The 19973-nt window shown below is 53.2% G+C and overlaps 2 protein-coding genes across 3 annotated transcripts in view; both read right to left on the bottom strand.

Moving 5' to 3' along the window:
• The window catches only part of UBE2H (ubiquitin conjugating enzyme E2 H), a 42891-nt gene extending 38365 nt beyond the window's left edge, over positions 1 to 4526 (bottom strand). The window contains exon 1 of the mRNA XM_053944250.1: positions 4371 to 4526. Coding sequence (XP_053800225.1) covers positions 4371 to 4423 — 53 coding nt within the window. The 5' untranslated portion in view covers positions 4424 to 4526. The remainder of the gene's footprint in view (positions 1 to 4370) is intronic.
• Positions 4527 to 7078: 2552 nt separating this feature from the next.
• Positions 7079 to 17907, bottom strand: ZC3HC1 (zinc finger C3HC-type containing 1). Of its 2 annotated transcripts, none has more exons than XM_053943734.1 (8): positions 15691 to 17907; positions 13017 to 13100; positions 12199 to 12326; positions 11109 to 11269; positions 9310 to 9523; positions 8931 to 9140; positions 8591 to 8800; positions 7079 to 7466 (listed from the first exon to the last, which is right to left on the bottom strand). In XM_053943734.1, exons 1-8 carry the CDS (start codon positions 15722 to 15724, stop codon positions 7398 to 7400), a joined length of 1110 nt encoding a protein of 369 aa, XP_053799709.1. In that variant the 5' UTR covers positions 15725 to 17907; the 3' UTR covers positions 7079 to 7397. The 2 variants fall into 2 exon arrangements, with proteins under 2 accessions (XP_053799709.1, XP_053799710.1); XM_053943735.1 differs by having other exon boundaries at positions 8931 to 9137; positions 15691 to 17906.
• Between the last annotated feature and the right edge of the window lie 2066 nt (positions 17908 to 19973).

Here is a 19973-nt window from a genome sequence, read left to right as displayed (position 1 = left end):
AGTCTAGGGAATGAGATGGGGATATAATTAAAATTACCCCTATTTTTCATTATTTTAAGCAGGGCTGGGATGTCAGGCTCCAACAGGCACTCTGCTCCAAGCAGCCCTAAACCCTTATTTCCCTGTTTGAACTCCATGATTGTGGCAATTCCATGATTAAACAGGTGCATTTGGCTTTCAGGCCTGCTCGAGGAGCCCCAGCTCCCAAATCCTCCCCAATCCAACTGACAAGGCAACAAAGGGAGAGTGAACTTCCAGCTCCAGCCAATTATCTGGGGGAAAAAAACCATCCAGCCACCAGCAAAGACTCCAAATTCTGCTCTAAAAGCAGCAAGATGATACCCTTGGAAGTTGTCATTTAGGCAACAAAGATTATTTATTTTCCTCCAGTTAGTTTGGGCAGAGATTTATGGATTTTGAATTCTCCTAAAGACAGGCACCACCTCCCAAGCCACGTTTACCTGATTTGATTTATAAACCACCACCTGTGACAGCCTTTCTGGGAAAAAGGGGGGCTCTCCCAGTTCTGGGAAGGGGCTGCTGCCACGTCTTTGTGCATTTTGAAGCATCACCACACGATTCCCCTCATCCCTGGAGACCTCATTAAAACAGAGCCCCAGAAGGTGGAGCAGAAAGAAGCGTAGCGTGACATTTGAAAATTTACATTCAAAGTTTCCAGAAATATCCATCCTTTAAAACAAAACAAAACAAAACAAAAAAAAAAAAAAAAAGGGGAAAAAAAAAAAAAAACCCAAACAAAACCCCAACAAAACAACAAAGCCCCACCAAACCCTACCAAAACAAGACATTCCAGTGCACACGCTCTTCCCTGGGGACAGGCCAAAGAGAACAAAGCCACGTGACCCCGCGATTGCTCAACGCTGCTCTTGGAAGGTGTTCAAGTGGGATGATAAGTGCGGTGTAAGCCTATAATGACCAGAAAAAGGAATTTATCCCAAATGTAAACTCTGTCCTACCCTTTGCCTCCACGGAGCAAACACGGGTGGGGGAGTTCTGAGATTACAAAACGCTCTGCAGGTAAACTAAGGAGCTTTGTACCTTTATTCTCCTTGACTCAGGACGAGCCTAAAATTAGCAGGGAGCGCAACGCTCCGTGAATTACGCTCCCGAAGCCCCGGCTCTGCAAACCGGGCAGCACAGGGAGATTCAAACAAAGCTGGCCACTATTTATAATTCCTTTCAGGCACAAAACAGGGTGACACTTCCCTTTTCCAGCTCCGACGCTTAAAAATAGAGCTCGGGGACTACAGGCCAGCCAGCAGCGTTTCTCCACAAAAGGAGGAAAATAAATCAGCACTAAATAAACTCCCGGCCGAGGGGAAGCTGCGAGCGCAGCGGCCGCGGAACAATAAACCCCGGGGTTGGAACGGGAAACGGCCCCGGGGTTTTGGGGGGGGGGGGGGGATGGGGGTGCCGGGGTGGGTCCCCCCCATGGGTGTAAACACCCTGGCAGGGGCACCCCATCAGCTGCAGCCTCGCTCCGCCCCGGGCCCGGTTTCCGGGTAGTAACAGAGCAGCCAATCCGCGGAGTTGCGAGAGCTCGAGGCCTTTTCCCTGCAAACACGGCTCCGAGGCTGGCACTCGCCCCGAAACTGGGGGGAACCACAAAGGGGAGCCCCCGTTTCTGCCATCCCCAGGGTGGGAGCTACCTGGAGAGCCTGGCCTGGAGCCCGGGGGCTTCCCAGTGGGATAACCCTACGCTTCCAGGCCACTGGCGAGCGGGTCTGGAGGTGCTCTGGGGAACCTGCAAAACCCCTGCTCTGAAGGGTCACAGGTTACCCAGGAAACTTTGGCTGGAGCCCCCCAAAACGGGGAGGAGCGATTCTGGCTCTCTTTTTCCCAGCCTCAGCAGCACAAACCCAGTCCGGAGGGAGACAATGAGTGACGGGGGGGAGCTCGAGCACATCCTGGTCCAGGAGATTATTAAACATCGGTTGCACACATTCCCGCAGAGCTCTGCCCTTCCTGCAGCCCCGCGGAGAGCAGCCACCTCTCCCCTTCCCTCCTCACAAAGAGGCATCCACAAAAGGACACGGACGTGGTAGGATTGAAAATAGGAATCATAAAAAGACCTCACTCGGCTCCTAAACCTGTCAGAGCAGGAGAAGGCAGGAGTGTTATTCACCCTGCTCGGTGCCCCCTCCCTACTGGGAAAGGTAGCCCTTGGCAGGCCATAAATCCATACTATTATTCTCCGTTGGAGACGTGGAAAGGGGATGAAAAGGGAAACTGTAATGAAAATGGCAGCAAAAAAAAAGGGGGGGGTGTAAAAAACCCCAAACAAAAACCCTCCACAGCAACAAAACCCTGAAAGCCCCAGGAGGAGATGCCCTCAAGCACATTCCTTCAGACGAGTCCCTTCTCTGGCCACCACCAAGACCCTCCTCGCTGTCGTGTCTCAGAGGAGACCCTGATTTCTGATCAGCTTCCAGAGGGGGAAGATTCCCCACGGAAGCATCTCGGGAGCCGGGGCCTAGTGAGCTGCTCACCCCGAGCAAGTCAGGCAGACAAACAAAAAAAGGCTGGGGAGGGAGGGAGGGAAAGAGGGAGGGAGGAGTGGTGAGGAGTCATCTGACACATCCAACTTCCTAAGTTTGTTGTCCGCAGGAGACCGACTGCTCTAACCCTCACCCCTTGGAAAACAAGGCAAGCAGAGCCGACAACAAGAGCTTTGCTTTTGGAAAAGCCATTAGGGTTCCTTTTGTCGAGGGGGGGCAGAAAGAGCAGAGCAGAAACTGCCCAGCACCGAGAGGAATCCCAGATATTCGGGGCTTTCTACCTACCCAGCTCCTAGAAACACACAGCAAAGCCGTTTCGCAGGGAAATCCTGCTCTTTGTCCTCCAAAATGCTGCGATCGCTGGAGAAGCCGGCAAGGAACCGAACAAAAAGGGGAGGGGGGGAAAAAAAAAATGGAAAAGAGAGGGGGAGGGGAAAGGGAAACAGAGCAGCAGCCGATCAGGTTGGGCCTCGGCCCCGCTCTGGCCCAGAGCTCTTTCCAGGGTATCCCTAAGAAAGGTTTTCCCCCCTCAGTAAACAGCTGGAATTCCCGACCCTCCTCCCGGTGCGATTAAGCATCGATCGCAATTGGCGGAGTCTGACATGTGTGTAACTTTAAACCCCCGGATAAAAATAGCTCCGATTCGAGCACCATCAGGACTCATTTCCTATTTGCTTAAAAACAGGGCGAAAAATACACCGAGAGCAGCTTTGTGGGGAGAAAGGCGCTGCGCGAACGTCAGACAAGTTTCCTTCGATAAGCCACAAACGGGAGCGCTGCTGCTGCTCCTCCCTCTCCCCCCCCCCCCCCCCCTTCCAAAAAAACACCACCAAATCCAGATAAGTTTGTTTATCTCTCTCTGGGAACTAAATCAGACCCGTTTCTCGACCCCCTCGAGAGCAGCACGGCAGAGCCGCCAGCCCCGAGTGCTGCTGAGGGAGGTCGGGCACGTTCAGGAGACAGATCCGAGAAAACATTTCATCCACTCTTGTCACTGCCACCCTTTCCATGCTCACACCGCCACCTTGTAAACAAAAACTATTAATAAAATAATCCCAGAACCGAATTCCCAATGGTATTTTTCAACGCCACCCACTCTCCAGACAGAGAGAAAAAAAGGGATTCACCGCCCCGTAAAGGGCCAGGAATAAAAACAAGGAGGAAAAAAATATAAACAGATCTATGTAGGAAGAAGGGGAAAAATAAGAAGTAATAAAGCCTAACCAAACCTGGAGGGTTACATAAACCTCTTGGGAGATGGGCTCGGGCCCTGATGCCCTTCACCCACCCCTGGGTCTGCTGAGCCAGACCCCGAGGGACCCCCCACCCCGTCCTCCCCAAAAAATTAAACCCTTAAGCCAGCACCAGAAGCTTCACGGACAGCGGGGTGCAATGGGGGAATAAATAATAATAGTAATAAACCCCACAAAAGCCTTTCTTTGGGCTCTGGCTGCTGGAACTGCTCTCCCTTCCTCGCCCTCCCCAGGGCAGGCAAGGGGGGGTGCGGGGCACCCGGACTGGGGGGGCACCACCGAGGGGAGGCTGCAGACACCCCCAGGGCCGCCTGTCAAGCCACAGAGGGGGGAACCCCCCCCCCAAAACACGGCCGAAGGGGGCGGTTAGGCCTCCCCGGCTGAGGGGGGGGAAGGCAGATCCGACCCCCGGCTCCGGGGAGAGGCCGCGGGGCTGCGACTGGGGGGGTTTGGGGGGCGGCCCCCGCGGGGGTCCCCGCTGCCCCCCGCCCTCCCACCCCTCTGCAGGCCCGGCCTCGATGGTGGTGGTGGTGGTTGGGGGGGGGGAATCCTCCTCCCCCGTGGGCCCGGAGTTGTGGGGGGGGCACGGCAAGGATACAGCTTGACCACGTCGGTGTCCATCCGCCTCTTGCCCGGGCTGGGGGACGACATGGTGGCCGCGGCCGCCCCCGGGGCTCCGGGCGGGCTGTCAGCGCCGCCGCCGCGGGCCGGGGCCGCCCGGCGCCGAGGGGAGCGGGGAAGCGCCGGCTCGCGAGGCGCTGGGACCCGCCGCTGTCGCTGTCGCCGCTCCTGTCGCCGCTGTCGCCGACAGGGGCCACCCCCCCGCGCGCCGCTCGCGCTCCCTCAGCCGCTCCGGCCGCCTCTGCCCCAGCCTCTCTCTGGACCCCTGACGTCACCCGCGGTGACGTCACCGCCCCGCGGCGCTACCATTGGCCGCGCCCTCAACGCTCCGCCGGCCCCGAGGCACGCCGGGAGTCGTAGTTCTGAGGGGGGGAAGGGGGAATGGTGGCTGGGCCGCGGGTTCGAGGCCCCGCTGGGGCCGCAAGCTCCACTTCCTCCCTTTCCGACGCTTCCCGCAATTCCCCACGGCTCCCCGCATTCCCTGGGTCTCCCCCTGTTCCCTGTGGATCCTCTTAGTCCCCCATTTTCATTTTGCCCGTTCCCACCACCTCATAAACTATGGGGCGCGCCTATTGTCAGGGCCTTACAATTCCCCACGGCTCCCCCATTTCCACTGTTTTTCCACAATTCCCCACGGCTCCCCCATTTCCACTGTTTTTCCACAATTCCCCATGGCTCCCCCATTTCCACTGCTTTTCCACAATTCCCCGCGGCTCCCCCTATTCCCAGTATCCCCCTCGTTCCCCACGGATTCTGGCGCCCCCTTATTCCCCTCTTTCCCATCCCCACGGGGATCAGGGAACCACCCCACGGAATATGGAGTTTGCCCGCGGCAATCCCGTTCAATCCAAGCGGGAACGTGGCGGCTGGCCAGGCCCCGCAGCAGGAGTCACCATTCCGGATTTCCGCTGTGACACCGGCGAAGCATTTCCCGGTGCCTCAGTTTACCCGCCCGGATGATGACGGCACCAACGGGTGTCTCCCAAACCGATGGGATTGCGGTGTGGAACCTCCACGCCCCACATTCCTGACCCCGGCATCATCCCATAAATCTGCCCCCGTGCTTCCTCCCCCTGTGGGGAGGAGACACAGCCAAAGAATCCCAAAAAGCTCCTCCATTTAATGCCCCGAGTTTGGCAGGGGCAGGAGGCGACACCAACCTGAGGGGACTCAAATCCACACCCCGCAATTCAGGGGGGGGATCTGGCAGGGGAACGGGGTTCTATTTGAGCAGAGCAGCTGGAAAACTTGGGATAGAGGATCCTGTATTTCCCAGGCCACAATATTCCCTGACTGGTTCCAAGCGACTGGGAGAACTGGACAGGGAAAAACAAGGATTTTACCATAATTTCTTGGAATGCTTCAATTCCATCTGTGAAACACCAGGGATTATTCCAGGATATCAGGGACTACAACAGCACCCTGATCCTTTTTTGGAATACCTCAATGCCACTCTTACAGCACCCAAAGCTTGGAATGTGGGTGCAGAGGGAATTTTGGGGATCCTCTGAGCGCTCCTCGGTCTGGAAATTGGGATGGAGGGGTCGTGGCTGGGTTTTCCCACCCTGGGATGGGAATATCATCCTCCCTGGATTGGGTGCAAACCATGATTTGAGGAAACCATGATTTCCCCTGATCAGAGATGGGGGGGGAGAGCCAGGAGAATCCATGGATAGGGAATGTAGGGAACAGAGGGAGCCAAAGGGAACTGCTGGAAACCACTGGAAATGGGGAAACCAGAGTTCCAGGGAGATGTAAGCAATGGGGAAAGCACGGGGGGCTCTTGGGGATGGGGGATCTGTAGGTGCAGGCAGCTGGAAAAGGGGCTCTTCACTTCCCAGCCCATCCTCGTCCCTCTGGACTGGGGGTATCCCCATTCCCACCCCAACTCCCAGCCCAGCAGGGCCATGGGGTGCAGCAGCCCCTCGTTAGGGCCCTGTAATTCGGGAAAGGAAGGGAATCCACCCAAATTCAGGCCCTGCTGCTTCCCGTGGGATTCCTGCCCAAGAGGGCAGGATCCCCAAACGGTGGATCCCAGGAGAAGCCCCCAGCTGGCGAGGTGCACCCCCAAATTTTGGGGTTCAGGGAGAGCTAGGATCAGCCCTGAGCAAGGCAGCCACTGCATTCCCAGGCACAGGGCAGCCAGAATCCCAAAATCCATCCCAAGGGCATGAGACAGATGAAACCTCGGAGATGGGGCTGGGGAAATGGAGGCAGGAGATCCTTTCCAAAAAAAACAAACAAAAAAAAAAAAAGAGGAATGACATATCCCTGTGCCTCCACCCACATCCACCTGGAGGGAGGAGATCCAACTGTGCCAGGTTGTCTGTGGAATCCCAGCCCTTCCCAAAGCCCTTTCCCCAATATCCTCAAGGATGGGGATGACACCATTCCCTTCCCAGCAGCCCAAGGCATGGAAACTCACCTCTTCCCAGGTTTTGGGAACCCCACCTTCCAGCCAGAGGGATTCATCACCCCAAAATGGCCATCAGCAGAGGGACAGGGATTGAGGCAATGGAAAAACGCCCACAATGGGTATTTTTGTGGAGTGGGAAACAGGGAGGCAGCAGGACATTGATCCCATAAGGACAAGAATCCTGAGGGATACAGGAACCACACCAGGTCCAGAGCTCCTCCTACCCCGGGGAAAAGCAAAAGCAAAAAAAAAAAAAAAAAACAAACAACAAAAATGAAATGTTTATTCCCACCTGGCGTCGCTTCCGTGCGCTGCCGGCGCCACGGCCACCTTGGGGAGGTGACGGCGTCCCCTTGTCACCCCCCAGCACATGCCAGCTGCGGGCAGGGCTGTCCAGCCCTCGGAGGGAGGGACACAGCAGCAGTTTGTGAAGGCAGGGCAGTCGGGGAAGGGGGATCCCAGCGTGGCCGGGGCTCCGTTTGGCACGGAGCTTCCTCGGGTCCCCTTGCCCGGGGGCACGGAGCCGCCGCAGGAACCACGCAGAGGTTTGGATCTCTCAGCGTGCCCCCGTGCTGCTTTCCATGCTGCTCAGGAGGAGCTCGTGCTCTCCCACTGCCGGAAAATGCGGAACACCTTGCAGGACTTCTCCGAGAGGCTCTGGAAAAGACGGGAACAAAGCAACAGCTTTGTCAAGGCACTGGAGCGGGACCTGCAACCGCCGCTGGCAAAGGGCACGAGGAGGGACTGCAGCAAAAAAACCAAATCCAAAATATCCCAGCTGGCTGCCAGGACAGCAGTGCGTTCCTCATTTTCATGATCCCGATTGGCCAGCTGGAGGGGAGAACAAGGAGACTACAAGCAAGAAGCAGGAAGGGACCCCAAAAGGCAGGAAGGGGCTCCAAAAAGCAGGAAAGGATCCCAAAAAGCAGGAAGGGACCCCAAAAAGCAGGAAAGGATCCCAAAAAGCAGGAAGGGACCTCAAAAAGCAGGAAGGGATCCCAAAAAGCAGGAAGGGACCCCAAAAAGCAGGAAGGGGCTCCAAAAACCAGGAAGGGGCTCCAAACAGCAGGAAGGGGCTCCAAACAGCAGGAAAGGAGCCCAAAAGGCAGGAAGGGATCAAAAAAGCAGGAAGGGATCCCAAAAAGCAGGAAGGGGCTCCAACCATCCCCTGCTCCAGTTGGGTCTGGTGCCTCTGACTTGTGACTGGTCCCACTGGACCATCTGGAGCTTTCCTGGCGCATGGCAGAATCACGGAATCATGGAATGGTTTGGGTTGGAAGGGACCTTAAAGATCACCCAGTTCCAACCCCCTGCTGTGGGCAGGGACACCTTCCACTAGAAGGGACCTTTTGGGGACACAAATCACACGAAACCCCCAGGACAAATCCTGAAGGGGGAATGCTCCACCGCTCCCCTGAGCTCCAAGCGAAGCAGGAAGGAGCTGGCAGGAGGAATCCAAGTGGATAATGAGATCCAGGGAGGCAGCAGCTGCTCCACAGCCACACGGGGAGGGAGTTGTGGCCTCAGCAAACCTGGCAACCCAAGAGCCTGGAGCCAGGAATTGGGATGGCTGCAGAGAGGAGCTCTGGGCACACGGAATGAAACCAGATCTTGAACAGCACTGTTATTTATAGCAGCCCTCGAGCAGCTCCAGCACAGCCCAGCCTTGGATGGAGCCTGGCTGTGGGAATGCCAGCAGCTCTGGCTGGGATTGATCCCAAACAAAGCCCACCCATCCCAAATTTTTGCTGCCTAGAGAAGTTGGGATGCCCCAGGCTCACCACTGGCTCCGTTTCGGGCACTGTGTCACATTTTTGGATGCCAAGGAGCCTCTTCAGCACCACTTCCCAGCCTGGCTCAGCCTTCCCAGGCTCCTTCTCTGTCTGGGATGCAGCATCTTCCAGGGATTCCTCTCCCTCCCCAGTGCTGACCCAGGGACACCAATCACGGTGCTGCGAGCTGGGGTGAAAGAAGCTCCTCAAGGAAGTGTCCTGGGAAGCGAGGAGGTGACAGAGAAGGGACACAACAATGGGGTGGTTTAGAGACTCCAAGAAGCCCTCTTTGTGCCCAAATTACAACACCAAATCCCTGGATGAGGACCAGCCCGCCTGGATCACTCACCGAGCTGCTGGAGGAGCAGAGCCGTGCCCGCTTGGCCCTGCGGACAGGACTGGATGGCACTTCCATGTTGTCCCCCTGTCCCATGCTCCGGGTCACGGGGCGGCTCCTCAGAGCGGGGCTGGTCACATCCAACTCGCCCCTGTCCATGGAGCTGGGAGAATCCCAACCCCGTGGGCGGGACACAGCTGGGGATGGGCTCTTCTCGTGCTGCTGGGGGGGAAAACGGGATTAACGGAGCTCCTCTGCTGGCTCCAACCCCCCTCAGCCATCCCACAGGAGCCCTTCCCGCCCCACAGATGCGTCCATTGGATGTGGATGAGGGACTTGGAGCAGCTGGAGCTGGCCAAGTGTCCCTGCCCTGCCCAGCTGCGGGACGTACCTGCTCGGATGCCGGATCCTGGCTCCGCGTCAGCATCCTGCGCGGGGACGTGGGAACGGGCGGGAAGCGCTCGGGAGCAGCCGGGGCGGTGCTGCTGGAGCCGCAGGAATCCGGCTCGGCTGCGGATTCCAGCTGGTGGAAGCCCCACAGCCCCACCTTCCTCATGCAGCGGGAGCAGGTGATCACCGAGAGGTTCATGGAGCCCGAGGCAGCGCTGCAGGGACAGAGCCAAGTCATGGGATCCCCATGGAATGCCCATGGGATCCTCATGGAATCCTCATGGAATCCTCACGGAATGCCCATGGGATCTCCATGGGATCCTCATGGGATCCCCATGGAATGCCCATGGGATCCTCATGGAATCCTCATGGAATGCCCATGAGATCCTCATGGAATCCTGATGGGATCCTCATTGAATCCTCATGGAATCCTCACGGAATGCCCATGGGATCCCCATAGGATCCTCATGGCATCCTCATGGGATCCCCATGGGATCTTCAGTGAATCCTCATGGAATTCCCATGGAATCCCCATGGGATCTTCATGGAATGCCCATGGGATCCTCACTGAATCCTCAAGGAATCCCCATAGGATCCTCATAGAATCCTCATGGAATGCCCATGGGATCCCCATGGAATGCCCATGGGATCCTCATTGAATCCTCAAGGGATCCTCATAGAATCCTCATGGAATCCTCATGGAATGCCCATGGGATCCTCATGGGATCCTCATTGAGTCCTCATGGAATCCCCATGGAATGCCCATGGGATCCCCATGGGATCCTCATGGAATCCCCATGGAATCCTCATGGGATCCCCATGGAATCCTCATGGAATCCCCATAGGACCCTCATTGAATCCTCATGGGATCCCCATAGGATCCTCATTGAATCCTCATGGGATCCCCATAGGATCCCCATTGAATCCTCATGGAATCCCCATGGGATCCTCATGGAATCCTCATGGAATCCCCATAGGACCCTCATTGAATCCTCATGGAATCTCCATGGAGCCCTCATGGGATCACAGGATGGGTTGAAACGGATCTTAAAAGATCATCTCATTCCAACCCCTCATGGGCAGGGACACTTCCCACTATCCCAGCTTGCTCCAAGCCCCGTCCAACCCGGCCTTGGACACTTCCAGGGTTGGGGAAAGTCAGGAGAGGTGGTCAGGGATAAGCCTGGGCTTGGAAAAGTCAGGGAAATAAGTCCATTAAATCCCATCTATGACGTTGATTTAAACTTTGAAGTTGTGTTTAGCCTTGCCAGGAAGCAGGAACCAAGGGGGGGGAAAGAGGGAAAAAAAGTGGTAAAATAAGGGAAGCAGGAATGTAGTGGAAAAGTGTGAAAATAGTTAAAAAAAGGAAGCAGGATCCTAGTGAAAAAGAGGGGGAAAGGTGGTAAAATAAGGGAAGCAGGAATGTAGAGGAAAAAGTGAAAATAGTTAAAAAAAGGAAGCAGGATCCTAGTGAAAAAGAGGGGAAAAGGTGGTAAAATAAGGGAAGCAGGAATGTAGTGGAAAAGTGGGAAGATAGTAAAATAAGGGAAGCAGGATCCTAGTGAAAAAGAAGGGAAAATTGGAAAACAGTGACAACAAAGGAAGCAGGGGAGTAGTGAAAAACAGAGAAACTGGGAAAATAAAATCAGTGAGGCAGAAGCATGGTGAGAAAGAGGGAAAATAGAAAAATGGTGAAAAAAGGGATACTGAACATTCCACATCCCTCCAGCCTCCAAGAGCTTTGATGGCAAGCCCAGAGCGTGAGGGACATTCCAGGCCCATCCCTGCAGCCCTGCCCACCTGCAGGTCCAGCCACACAGCGCCAGGATGCAGGCAGGAACGTGCACCTGCAGGATTTCCGTGGAAAACTTCCCAGGAGGCTTCTCTCCCTCTGCTCCTTTGTGCTCCAGCTCCTCCCCGATGAGCTGGAGGAGCCGAGTGATCCTTTCCTCTGTCAGGGACTGCAGAGCACAGGGATTAAATGCACTGGGCTTTACTCCCAAATCCTGTCCCGCATGGAGAAAAATCCCTTTTTCCACCCCCTGGAATTGCATCGTGCATCACCCCCAGCTCTGGTTAACAGGGAAAAGCCACTCAGAGTGATCCTCCTTGCCTCTGGCTCCCCACTCCATGAGATCTGCCCAGGCACCATCTGCTCCCCCGAGCAGTGGAGCAGGTCCCGTTCCTGCCGTGGCTTTGGGAGTCTCCCGGTGCTTTCCGAGCTCAGCCAGCCCCAAAACACCCCTGTGGCTGTGCCAAATGGATGAAGATTCCCTGGATCCCACACAGCTCCTGCCTGCCCAGAGCCATCTGCTCCCTGGCAAAGGAGTGTCCAACGAGCCAGACTTGGCTGCGGCGGAGCAGGGCCAGGACAGGTTCCTGCAGGGTGACAATTCCACACTTGTTCCTGCCTTTTCCTGCTTTTCCCTCCTGCTTGTGGAGCCTCCTCGGGCTCCTTCACCTTCCCAGGTCTCTGCCCACACCTCAGGTTCAGGGTGGCATCCCAGATTCCTGTCTCCAGACATCCCAGCTAAAGGAGGGATCCCTTGGGCTGCCCCTTCTCATGGAGCGCTTGGAGCTGCCAGGGAGAGCTCCCAAAGGAGTCTGTGGGATCCCAAATCCCCTCTCCCAGGCACCACAGAGCAGCCTGGACACTGGGAAAGGTCCAGAGTGGGAACCAGACACACTTCCCAGCTGATGAGCCGTTCCAAACTCCTCTTCACACGTTTCCATGGTGGAACCACCACACGGGGAACGTCCAAAGGAAAAAACAAGGTGGGAGCAGATCCCTCACACACACACAGAGGCTGAAATTCCTGATTTTGGGTGGGCCCAGGCTCATCCCTGGAGCCTGGAATGCTGCAGATTTTGGGAGCAGGAGGGAACTCACCATGTTTTTCAGGTCTTCTGGTTTGAGGGAGGGCAGCTGCAGCTCCAGCTGACACAGGCTCTGGAAGCGATCCAGGAAGTCCTGGAGGAGGACTCTGGGCTCGTCCACCAGCAGCTTGGCAAAGCGATCTGGGGAGAGCAGAAGCTGTGCTCAGCATTCCCAACCCCTCCTTATCCCACAGGGAAGGGGAGGACACGAGCCCAGCCAGGGTCTCCACGTAAATGCAGTGACAGGGTAAGAGGGAATGACCTTAAGCTGAAGGAGGAAAAGTTTAAGTGGGACATTGGGAATTGGGAATTCCTGGCTGGGCTGGAATTGCCAGAGCAGCTGTGGCTGCCCCTGGATCCCTGGAATGTCCAAAGCCAGGCTGGATGGGGCTGGGAGCAGCCTGGGATGGTGGAAGGTGTCCCTGCCATGGCAGGGGTGGCACTGGGTGGGCTTTAAGGTCCCTTCCAACCCCAACAATTCCATGATTGTTTTTCTGGCTTTTAAAGGAAAAAGCCTTTTCCCTTCACAGCATTCCCAAGCAGCACAGCTCCCAAGACAGGATCTGTCCCTCTCTGAGCATTCCATGACACCCAACCTCCCCTGTCCCCTCCCAGGTACACCCCAAAACCATTTTAACTCCTCCAGAGGCACCCAAAGGTCAGGAAAAGCTGGATACAGCCCTGGGGCTTTTATTTGCTGAGGCTGCTCAGGGATGTTGCTTTCCTGTTGTATTCCACCATTCCCACAGGGAGAAGGAGAGTGTGACGACAGGAATAACAATGGAAAGGGGGGGAAAAAATGGGAATAATGCAGGAATCTGAGGCACCCACCTGGGCAGGGGCTGTCTGGCCAGAAGCAGAACTTCTCGTGGGCCGTGCTCAGGGCCTTCCTGAGCTCCTCACAGCGCTCCTTGTCTGCAGGGAAAAATTCAGGGAATGGCCAGGAAAACCAAGCCAGGAGAGGAAGCCACCAGGGTGGCAGAGTTTCCCTGGGATGCTTTCCCAGGATTTCCCAGGATGCTGCCTGAGGCTGGAGGCTGCACAGCCTGAAGCTTCACCTCAGACTGCTGGAATCCTGGATGCTGAGAATTTTAAACTTCCCGTGCTTTTCAGCACATCCAGGATTTCAACATCAGACTTCTCCCCCCTTTTCCCACCAAGAGGAATTCCAGGCTCCCTCAGGCAGCCCCAGAGCAGCAAATGTCACCTCAGCAGCTCCACCTGCCCACAGCCAAAATCCCTCCCATTCCCATTCCCAGGCACAGGGGAGCCTGTGGAAAAACAGCCCAAGCCAACCACGGGCACAAAACCTGCTGGATCCTGCCAGTTTTTCCTCCTGGGATGCTGCCAATCCCTGGCTGAGCTGATCCCTCCACCCCAGCTGTAGGAGCCAAATCCCAGCCATGTCTGGACATCAAACTTCCCAAAAACAAAACAAAACAAAAAAAAAAGATCTGACATTTAATTTCACTTACGTTTTCAGAATCAAATAATTTCTTTTTCAATTTGTTTTTCGATGACTTCTTTCCCATTTTTGATTATTTTAGATTTTTCTAACCCCATGATTTTCAGTGGAATAATTAGGCCAAGGTTTATTTAACAGAGATAATGTGAATAAATAGGGAATGTTGATACTGAGTGACCCAAAAGGGAAGGCTCAGTATTCCCACATGGCAGCACTTGGCAGGCAGCAGGAATGTGCTCCCTGTCCACTTCCAGGGGAATTGAAGCCAGGAAAATTGAGAAGTGGGGATGATACTTCCTTGTGGGACAATAAGGAGTTAAATAAGGAATAATTAAATCTCACAACGTAATTTCTGCCTGAATGGCCTTGGTGAGCAGCAACCACCAAGCAATTTTTCCACGCTGGAAAAATTCAGTGGAGGATCAGGAAAGCAGATCCAGGAATTGGGAAAGAAAAGAGATTTTTAAAAAGGATTTTCAGATCCTTAAATGCATCCAGAGGGCAATGAGGCTGGAGAAATGGCTGGAAAACCTGGAAGGAGGCTGAGAGCCTTGGAATTTTTTGGAGAAAAGGAGGATGAGGGGTGAACTCTGCAACTTCTGGAGGAGGGAAGTGCTGAGCTCTTCTCCCTGGAATCCTGTGGCAAGACTGGCATGGAATTCCAGCATGGGAATGGCTCAAATCTGCACCAGGGGAGGCTCAGGCTCAACATTAGGAACTATTTCTCTACCAAGATGATCCAAGTCTGGAATATTCCAAGAGGTGATCAGTGCCCCAAGCCTGGAAGTGTTTCAGACGTTTTTGGATAATTCCCTTTGGTCTGATTTGAGGTTTGGAACCTCTCTGGGGTTTTCCAGTCCTTAAAGGATGGGTGCAAAGAGGATGGAGGGTCTCCTTTCCATGGGGAGGACAAAAGAGCAGTGGGGACAGAGTGTGCTGGGAAGGTCCATCCCAATGGAAAGAAGACATTTTTTACAGTGAGAATTCCATCATTTCCTGGGGCCATCACTCCCTGGGATCATCATTCCCTGGAACCATCATTCCTGGTGCCATCATTCCCTGAAAACATAATTCCTTAAAACCATCATTCTTTAGGACCATCATTCCCTGGGACCATCATTCCTTGGAATTATCATTCCTTGGAATTATCATTCCTTGGGACCATCATTCCTTGGGACCATCATTCCTTGGAATTATCATTCCTTGGGACCATCATTCCTTGGGACCATCATTCCTTGGAATTATCATTCCTTGGGATCATCATTCCCTGAAACTGTAATTCCTCGGGACCATCATTCCCTGAGATCATCATTCCTTAGGATCATCAGACCTTGGAACCATCATTCCCTGAAACCATCATTCCTTGGAATCATCATTCCCTGAGACCACCATTCCTTGGATCCATCATTCTCTGAAACCATAATTCCTTGGAACCAGCATTCCCTGAGATCATCATTCCTCGGAACCAGCATTCCCTGAAACCATAATTCCTTGGAATCATCATTCCCTGAGATCATCATTCCTCGGAACCATCATTCCCTGAAACCATAATTCATTGGAACCATCATTCCTTGAAACCATCATTCTCTGAAACCATAATTCCTTGGAATCATCATTCCCTGAAACCATAATTCATTGGAACCATCATTCCCTGAGACCATCATTCCCTGAAACCATAACTCCTTGGAATCATCATTCCCTGAGACCACCATTCCTTGGAATCATCATTGCCTGAAACCATAATTCCTTGGACTCATCATTCCCTGAGACCACCATTCCATGGAACCACCATTCCCTGGACACTTGGGACAGAACAGGACAAGCTTTAAGATCCCTCTCAACCCAAACTCCTGACAATTCCACGACCTCTCCCAGCTGGAATTCCCTGACACAAACCAGGATCGATTATCCCACCCCACCCCCAGCTAAACACCACTCATTTCCCTTGAGCTGCTTTCCCAGACACCCCAACCTCCGGCGCCCCTGGAAGCCGCTGCATCCCGAAATCCCAAAAAGATCCCGAAATCCCGAGCTGCTCACAGTTGCTGAGGTCGAAGGCGAGCTGCAGGCTCATGCACAGGTAGGCCTGGCAGCTGGAGCACCTGAGCAGGTCACACTCCACGTTGAGCCAGCCGAACCTGGCGCACACCAGCGGGGACAGCGCGTGCGGCTTGCCCGCCCACTTCAGCGGGTGAGCCCGTCAAGGACACAGCGGCCAGAATTCCCGGCTTTTCATGGGATGGGGAAAGGAGACAACGGCCAGAATTCCTGGGTTTTTTATGGGATGGGGAAAGGAGACAGCACCCAGAATTCCCGGGCTTTTTATGGGATGGGGAAAGGAGACAACAGCCAGAATTCCCAGCTTTTTATGGGGTGGGGAAAGGAGACAACAGCCAGAATTCCCAGCCAGAATTCCCAGCTTTTTATGGGGTGGGGAAAGGAGACAACAGCCAGAATTCCTGGCCAGAATTCCTGGCTTTTTATGGGATGGGGAAAGGAGACAACGGCCAGAATTCCCGGCTTTCTATGGGATGGGGAAAGGAGACAGCGCCCAGAATTCCTGGGCTTTTTATGGGATAGGGAAAGGAGACAGCACCCAGAATTCCCGGCTTTTTATGGGATGCGGAAAGGAGACAGCAGCCAGAATTTCCAGCTTTTCATGGGATGGGGAAAGGAGACAGCACCCAGAATTCTTGGCCAGAATTCCCAGTCTTTTATGGGATGGGGAAAGGAGACAACGGCCAGAATTCCTGGGTTTTTTATGGGATGGGGAAAGGAGACAACAGCCAGAATTCCTGGCCAGAATTCCTGGCTTTTTATGGGATGGTGAAAGGAGACAACAGCCAGAATTCCCGGCTTTTTATGGGATGCGGAAAGGAGACAACAGCCAGAATTCCTGGGTTTTTATGGGATGGGGAAAGGAGACAACGGCCAGAATTCCTGGCTTTTTATGGGATGGGGAAAGGAGACAACGGCCAGAATTCCCGGCTTTTTATGGGATGGGGAAAGGAGACAGCACCCAGAATTCCCGGGCTTTTTATGGGATGGGGAAAGGAGACAACAGCCAGAATTCCCAGCCAGAATTCCCAGCTTTTCATGGGCTGGGGACAGGAGACAACAGCCAGAATTCCCGGCCAGAATTCCCAGCTTTTCATGGGCTGGGGAATCCTTCCAAGAGAGGGAGGGCTGGGAGCGGGCTGCAGCGTGCTCGGGAGGGCAAGCAGAGGGAGCGGGAGCAGGGCAGGAACGCAGGGAGTGGCGGGAGCGTGCTCGGGGGAGTTTAGGAGAGGCGGGATTTTAGGAAAAGGCTGGGTTTAGAACGAGGCTGGATTGAGGAAAAAGTTGGATTTTAGGAAAAGGTTGGATTTAGGAAAAAGTTGGATTTTAGGAAGAGGTTGGATTTTACAGAAAGGTTGGATTTAGGAAAAAGTTGGATTTTAGGAAAAGGTTGGATTTAAGGAAAAGGTTGGATTGAGGAAAAAGTTGGATTTTAGGAAAAGGTTGGATTTTAGGAAGAGGTTGGATTTTAGGAAGAGGTTGGATTTTAGGAAGAGGTTGGATTATAGGAAAAGGCAGGATTTGAGGAAAAGCGGGATTTCAGAAAAAGGTAGGACTTTAGGAAGAGGTTGTATTTAGGAAAAGCTTGGATTATAGGAAAAGGCAGGATTTGAGGGAGAGGCAGGATTTTAGGAAAAGGCAGGATTTTGGGAAAATGTTGGATTTTAGGAAGAGGTGGGATTTGAGGAAGAGGCTGCATTTAAAGAAGAGGTGGGATTTTAGGCAAAGGCTGGATTTAGGAAGAGGTGGGATTTTAGGGAAAGGCTGGAATTCAGGAAAAGGTTAGCTTTCAGGAAGAAGTTGCATTTAGGAAAAGGCTGGATTTTAGGAAGAGGTTGGATTTTAGGGAAAAGGTGGGATTTGAGGGAAAAGGTGGGATTTGAGGGAAAAGGTAGGATTTGAGGGAAAAGGTGGGATTTGAAGGAGAAGCAGGACTTTGGGAAAATGCTGGATTTTAGAAAAAGCTGGGATTTGAAGAAGAGGCTGGATATGAGGAAGAGGCTGGATTTAGGCAAAGGCTGGATTTTAGGGAAAGGCTGGATTTTAGGGAAAGGCTGGATTTTAGGGAAAGACAGGATTTTAGGGAAAGGCTGGGTTTGAGGAAGAGGCTGGATTTTAGGAAAAGATGGGATTTTAAGGCTCTTCCCTAGAGAGTGCTGGGGCACTGAGCATTCCCCAGGGAACAGTCACAGCTCCAAAGCTCCAGGAGCAGCTCTCAGGCACAGGGTGGAATTTTGGGATAGCCGTGCAAGGCCAGGAATTGGATCAATGATCCCTGAGGATCTCCCCCCAACAATTCCAAGGTGGGAATTTCCAGCATCCCAAAGGATATGGTGAAGGTTTGCACTCTGCTGAAATAGGCTTCCCTGCTGGCAGATTCCAAGGAAAGGGCCTCCATTTGGGAAGGTCCCTTGGCTTGCTCCGAGCAGTCCGACGTGTCCTTCCTGAAAGGAAAAGGCAGCAAGGAAAACTCCTGGGAAAGTTCCTGCATTTCAGGAAAACACTGGGGTTTGGGGAAAGGCTGGATTTTGGGGAGTGTTGGATTTCAGGAAAAGGTTGGATTTAGGAAATGGCTGGATTTTAGGAAAAGGATGGGTTTTAGGAAAAGGTTGGATTTTAGGAAAAGGTTGGATTTGGGAAATGTTGGGTTTTAGGAAAAGGTTGGATTTAGGAAAAAGCTGGATTTTAGAAAAAGGTTGGGTTTTAGGATAAGACTGGATTTGGAAAATGTTGGATTTTAGGATAAGGCTGGATTTTAGGAAAAGGTTGGATTTCAGGAAAAGGTTGGATTTTAGGAAAAGGCTGGATTTGGGAAATGTTGGGTTTTAGGAAAAGGTTGGATTTAGGAAATGGCCGGAATTTGGGAAATGCTGGATTTTAGGAAAAGGCTGGATTTCAGGAAAATGTCGGATTTTAGGAAAAGGCTGGATTTTGGGAAAATGTTGGATTATAGGAAAAGGTTGAATTTTCGGAAGGTTTAATTTTAGGGAAAGGTTGGATTTGGTAAATGTTAGGTTTTAGGAAACGTTTGGATTTTAGGAAAAGATTGGATTTTAGGATAAGGCTGGATTTTAGGAAAAGGCTGGATTTTGGGAAAATGTTGGATTTCAGGAAAAGATTGGATTATAGTATAAGGCTGGATTTGAGAAGTGTTGGATTTTAGGAAAAGGTTGGATTTAGGAAAAGGCTGCATTTTAGGAAAAGGCAGGATCTGGGACAATGTTGGATTTAGGAAAAAGCTGGATTTTAGGAAATGTTGGATTTTAGGAAGAGGCTGAATTCAGGAAAAGGCTGGATTTTAGGAAAGGCTGGATTTTAGGAAAAGGCTGGATTTTAGGAAAATTTGGATTTTAGGAAAAAGTTGGATTTTAGGAAAGTCTGGATTTTAGGAAGAGGCTAGTTTTAGGAAAAGGTTGGATTTTAGGAAAAGGCTGGATTCAGGAAAAGGTTGTATTTAGGAAACGGCTGGAATTTGGGAAATGCTGGATTTTAGGAAAAGGTTGGATTTAGGAAATGCTGGATTTTAGGAAAAAGCTGGATTTAGGAAAAGGCTGGATTTTAGGATAAGGTTGGATTTTAGGATAAGGCAGGATTTTAGGAAAAGGCTGAATTCAGGAAAAGGTTGGATTTTAGGAAAGGCTGGATTTAAGAAAAAGCTGGATTTTAAGACTAGGATTTAAAACAAAGCACTTCCTATCCCCCCCCCATCCCTCAGGCCTGGCCTGACAAGGATCTTCCACAGCTCCCCATGGGCAGCTCTTAATTAACTGCTAACCAATCAATGAAGGAATAAAACTGCAGTGCCTGGGCAGTGACCAAAGCTCAGGGATGGCTGGGACAGGGCAGGGACACCCCCAAAGCTCAGCCCCCCCCTGCTCCCAGTGCTCCCAGTGACTCCCAGTAACTCCCAGTGACTCCCAGTGACTCCCAGTGACTCCCAGTGACTCCCAGTGACTCCCAGTAACTCCCAGTAACTCCCAGTGACTCCCAGTGCTCCCAGTGCTCCCAGTGCTCCCAGTGACTCCCAGTGACTCCCAGTAACTCCCAGTGCGACCACCACTGTGACCAGGGTGTGGCCAGTTCAGGCCACAGGGACGTCACGGGTCACTTGCCTGGGCTGCCCTCCCAGTGCCCCCAGTGCCCCCCAGTGCCCCCAGTGCCCTCCCAGTGGCCTCCCAGTGACCTCCCAGTGGCCCCAGTGCCCTCCCAGTGCCCCCAGTGCCCTCTCAGTGCCCTCCCAGTATCCTCTGTGACCTCCCAGTGCC

Source organism: Vidua chalybeata, chromosome 5, assembly GCF_026979565.1.
Source record: "Vidua chalybeata isolate OUT-0048 chromosome 5, bVidCha1 merged haplotype, whole genome shotgun sequence".
NCBI lineage: Eukaryota > Metazoa > Chordata > Aves > Passeriformes > Viduidae > Vidua > Vidua chalybeata.
The sequence above is the reverse complement of the archived record's forward strand: the minus strand, read 5'-3'. Positions and strand labels throughout refer to the sequence as shown.

What these genes read in the sequence shown, in the direction of transcription:
- ZC3HC1 (XM_053943734.1), bottom strand. Translation starts at nt 15,724, where the DNA reads ATGAGCCTGCAGCTCGCCTTCGACCTCAGCAACT. An exon ending in CAGAAGACCTGAAAAACATG is followed by an intron (nt 11,270 to 12,198) that starts GTGAGTTCCCTC and finishes TGTGCTCTGCAG; the next exon opens with TCCCTGACAGAGGAAAGGAT. An exon ending in AGGATCCGGCATCCGAGCAG is followed by an intron (nt 9,141 to 9,309) that starts GTACGTCCCGCA and finishes TTTCCCCCCCAG; the next exon opens with CAGCACGAGAAGAGCCCATC.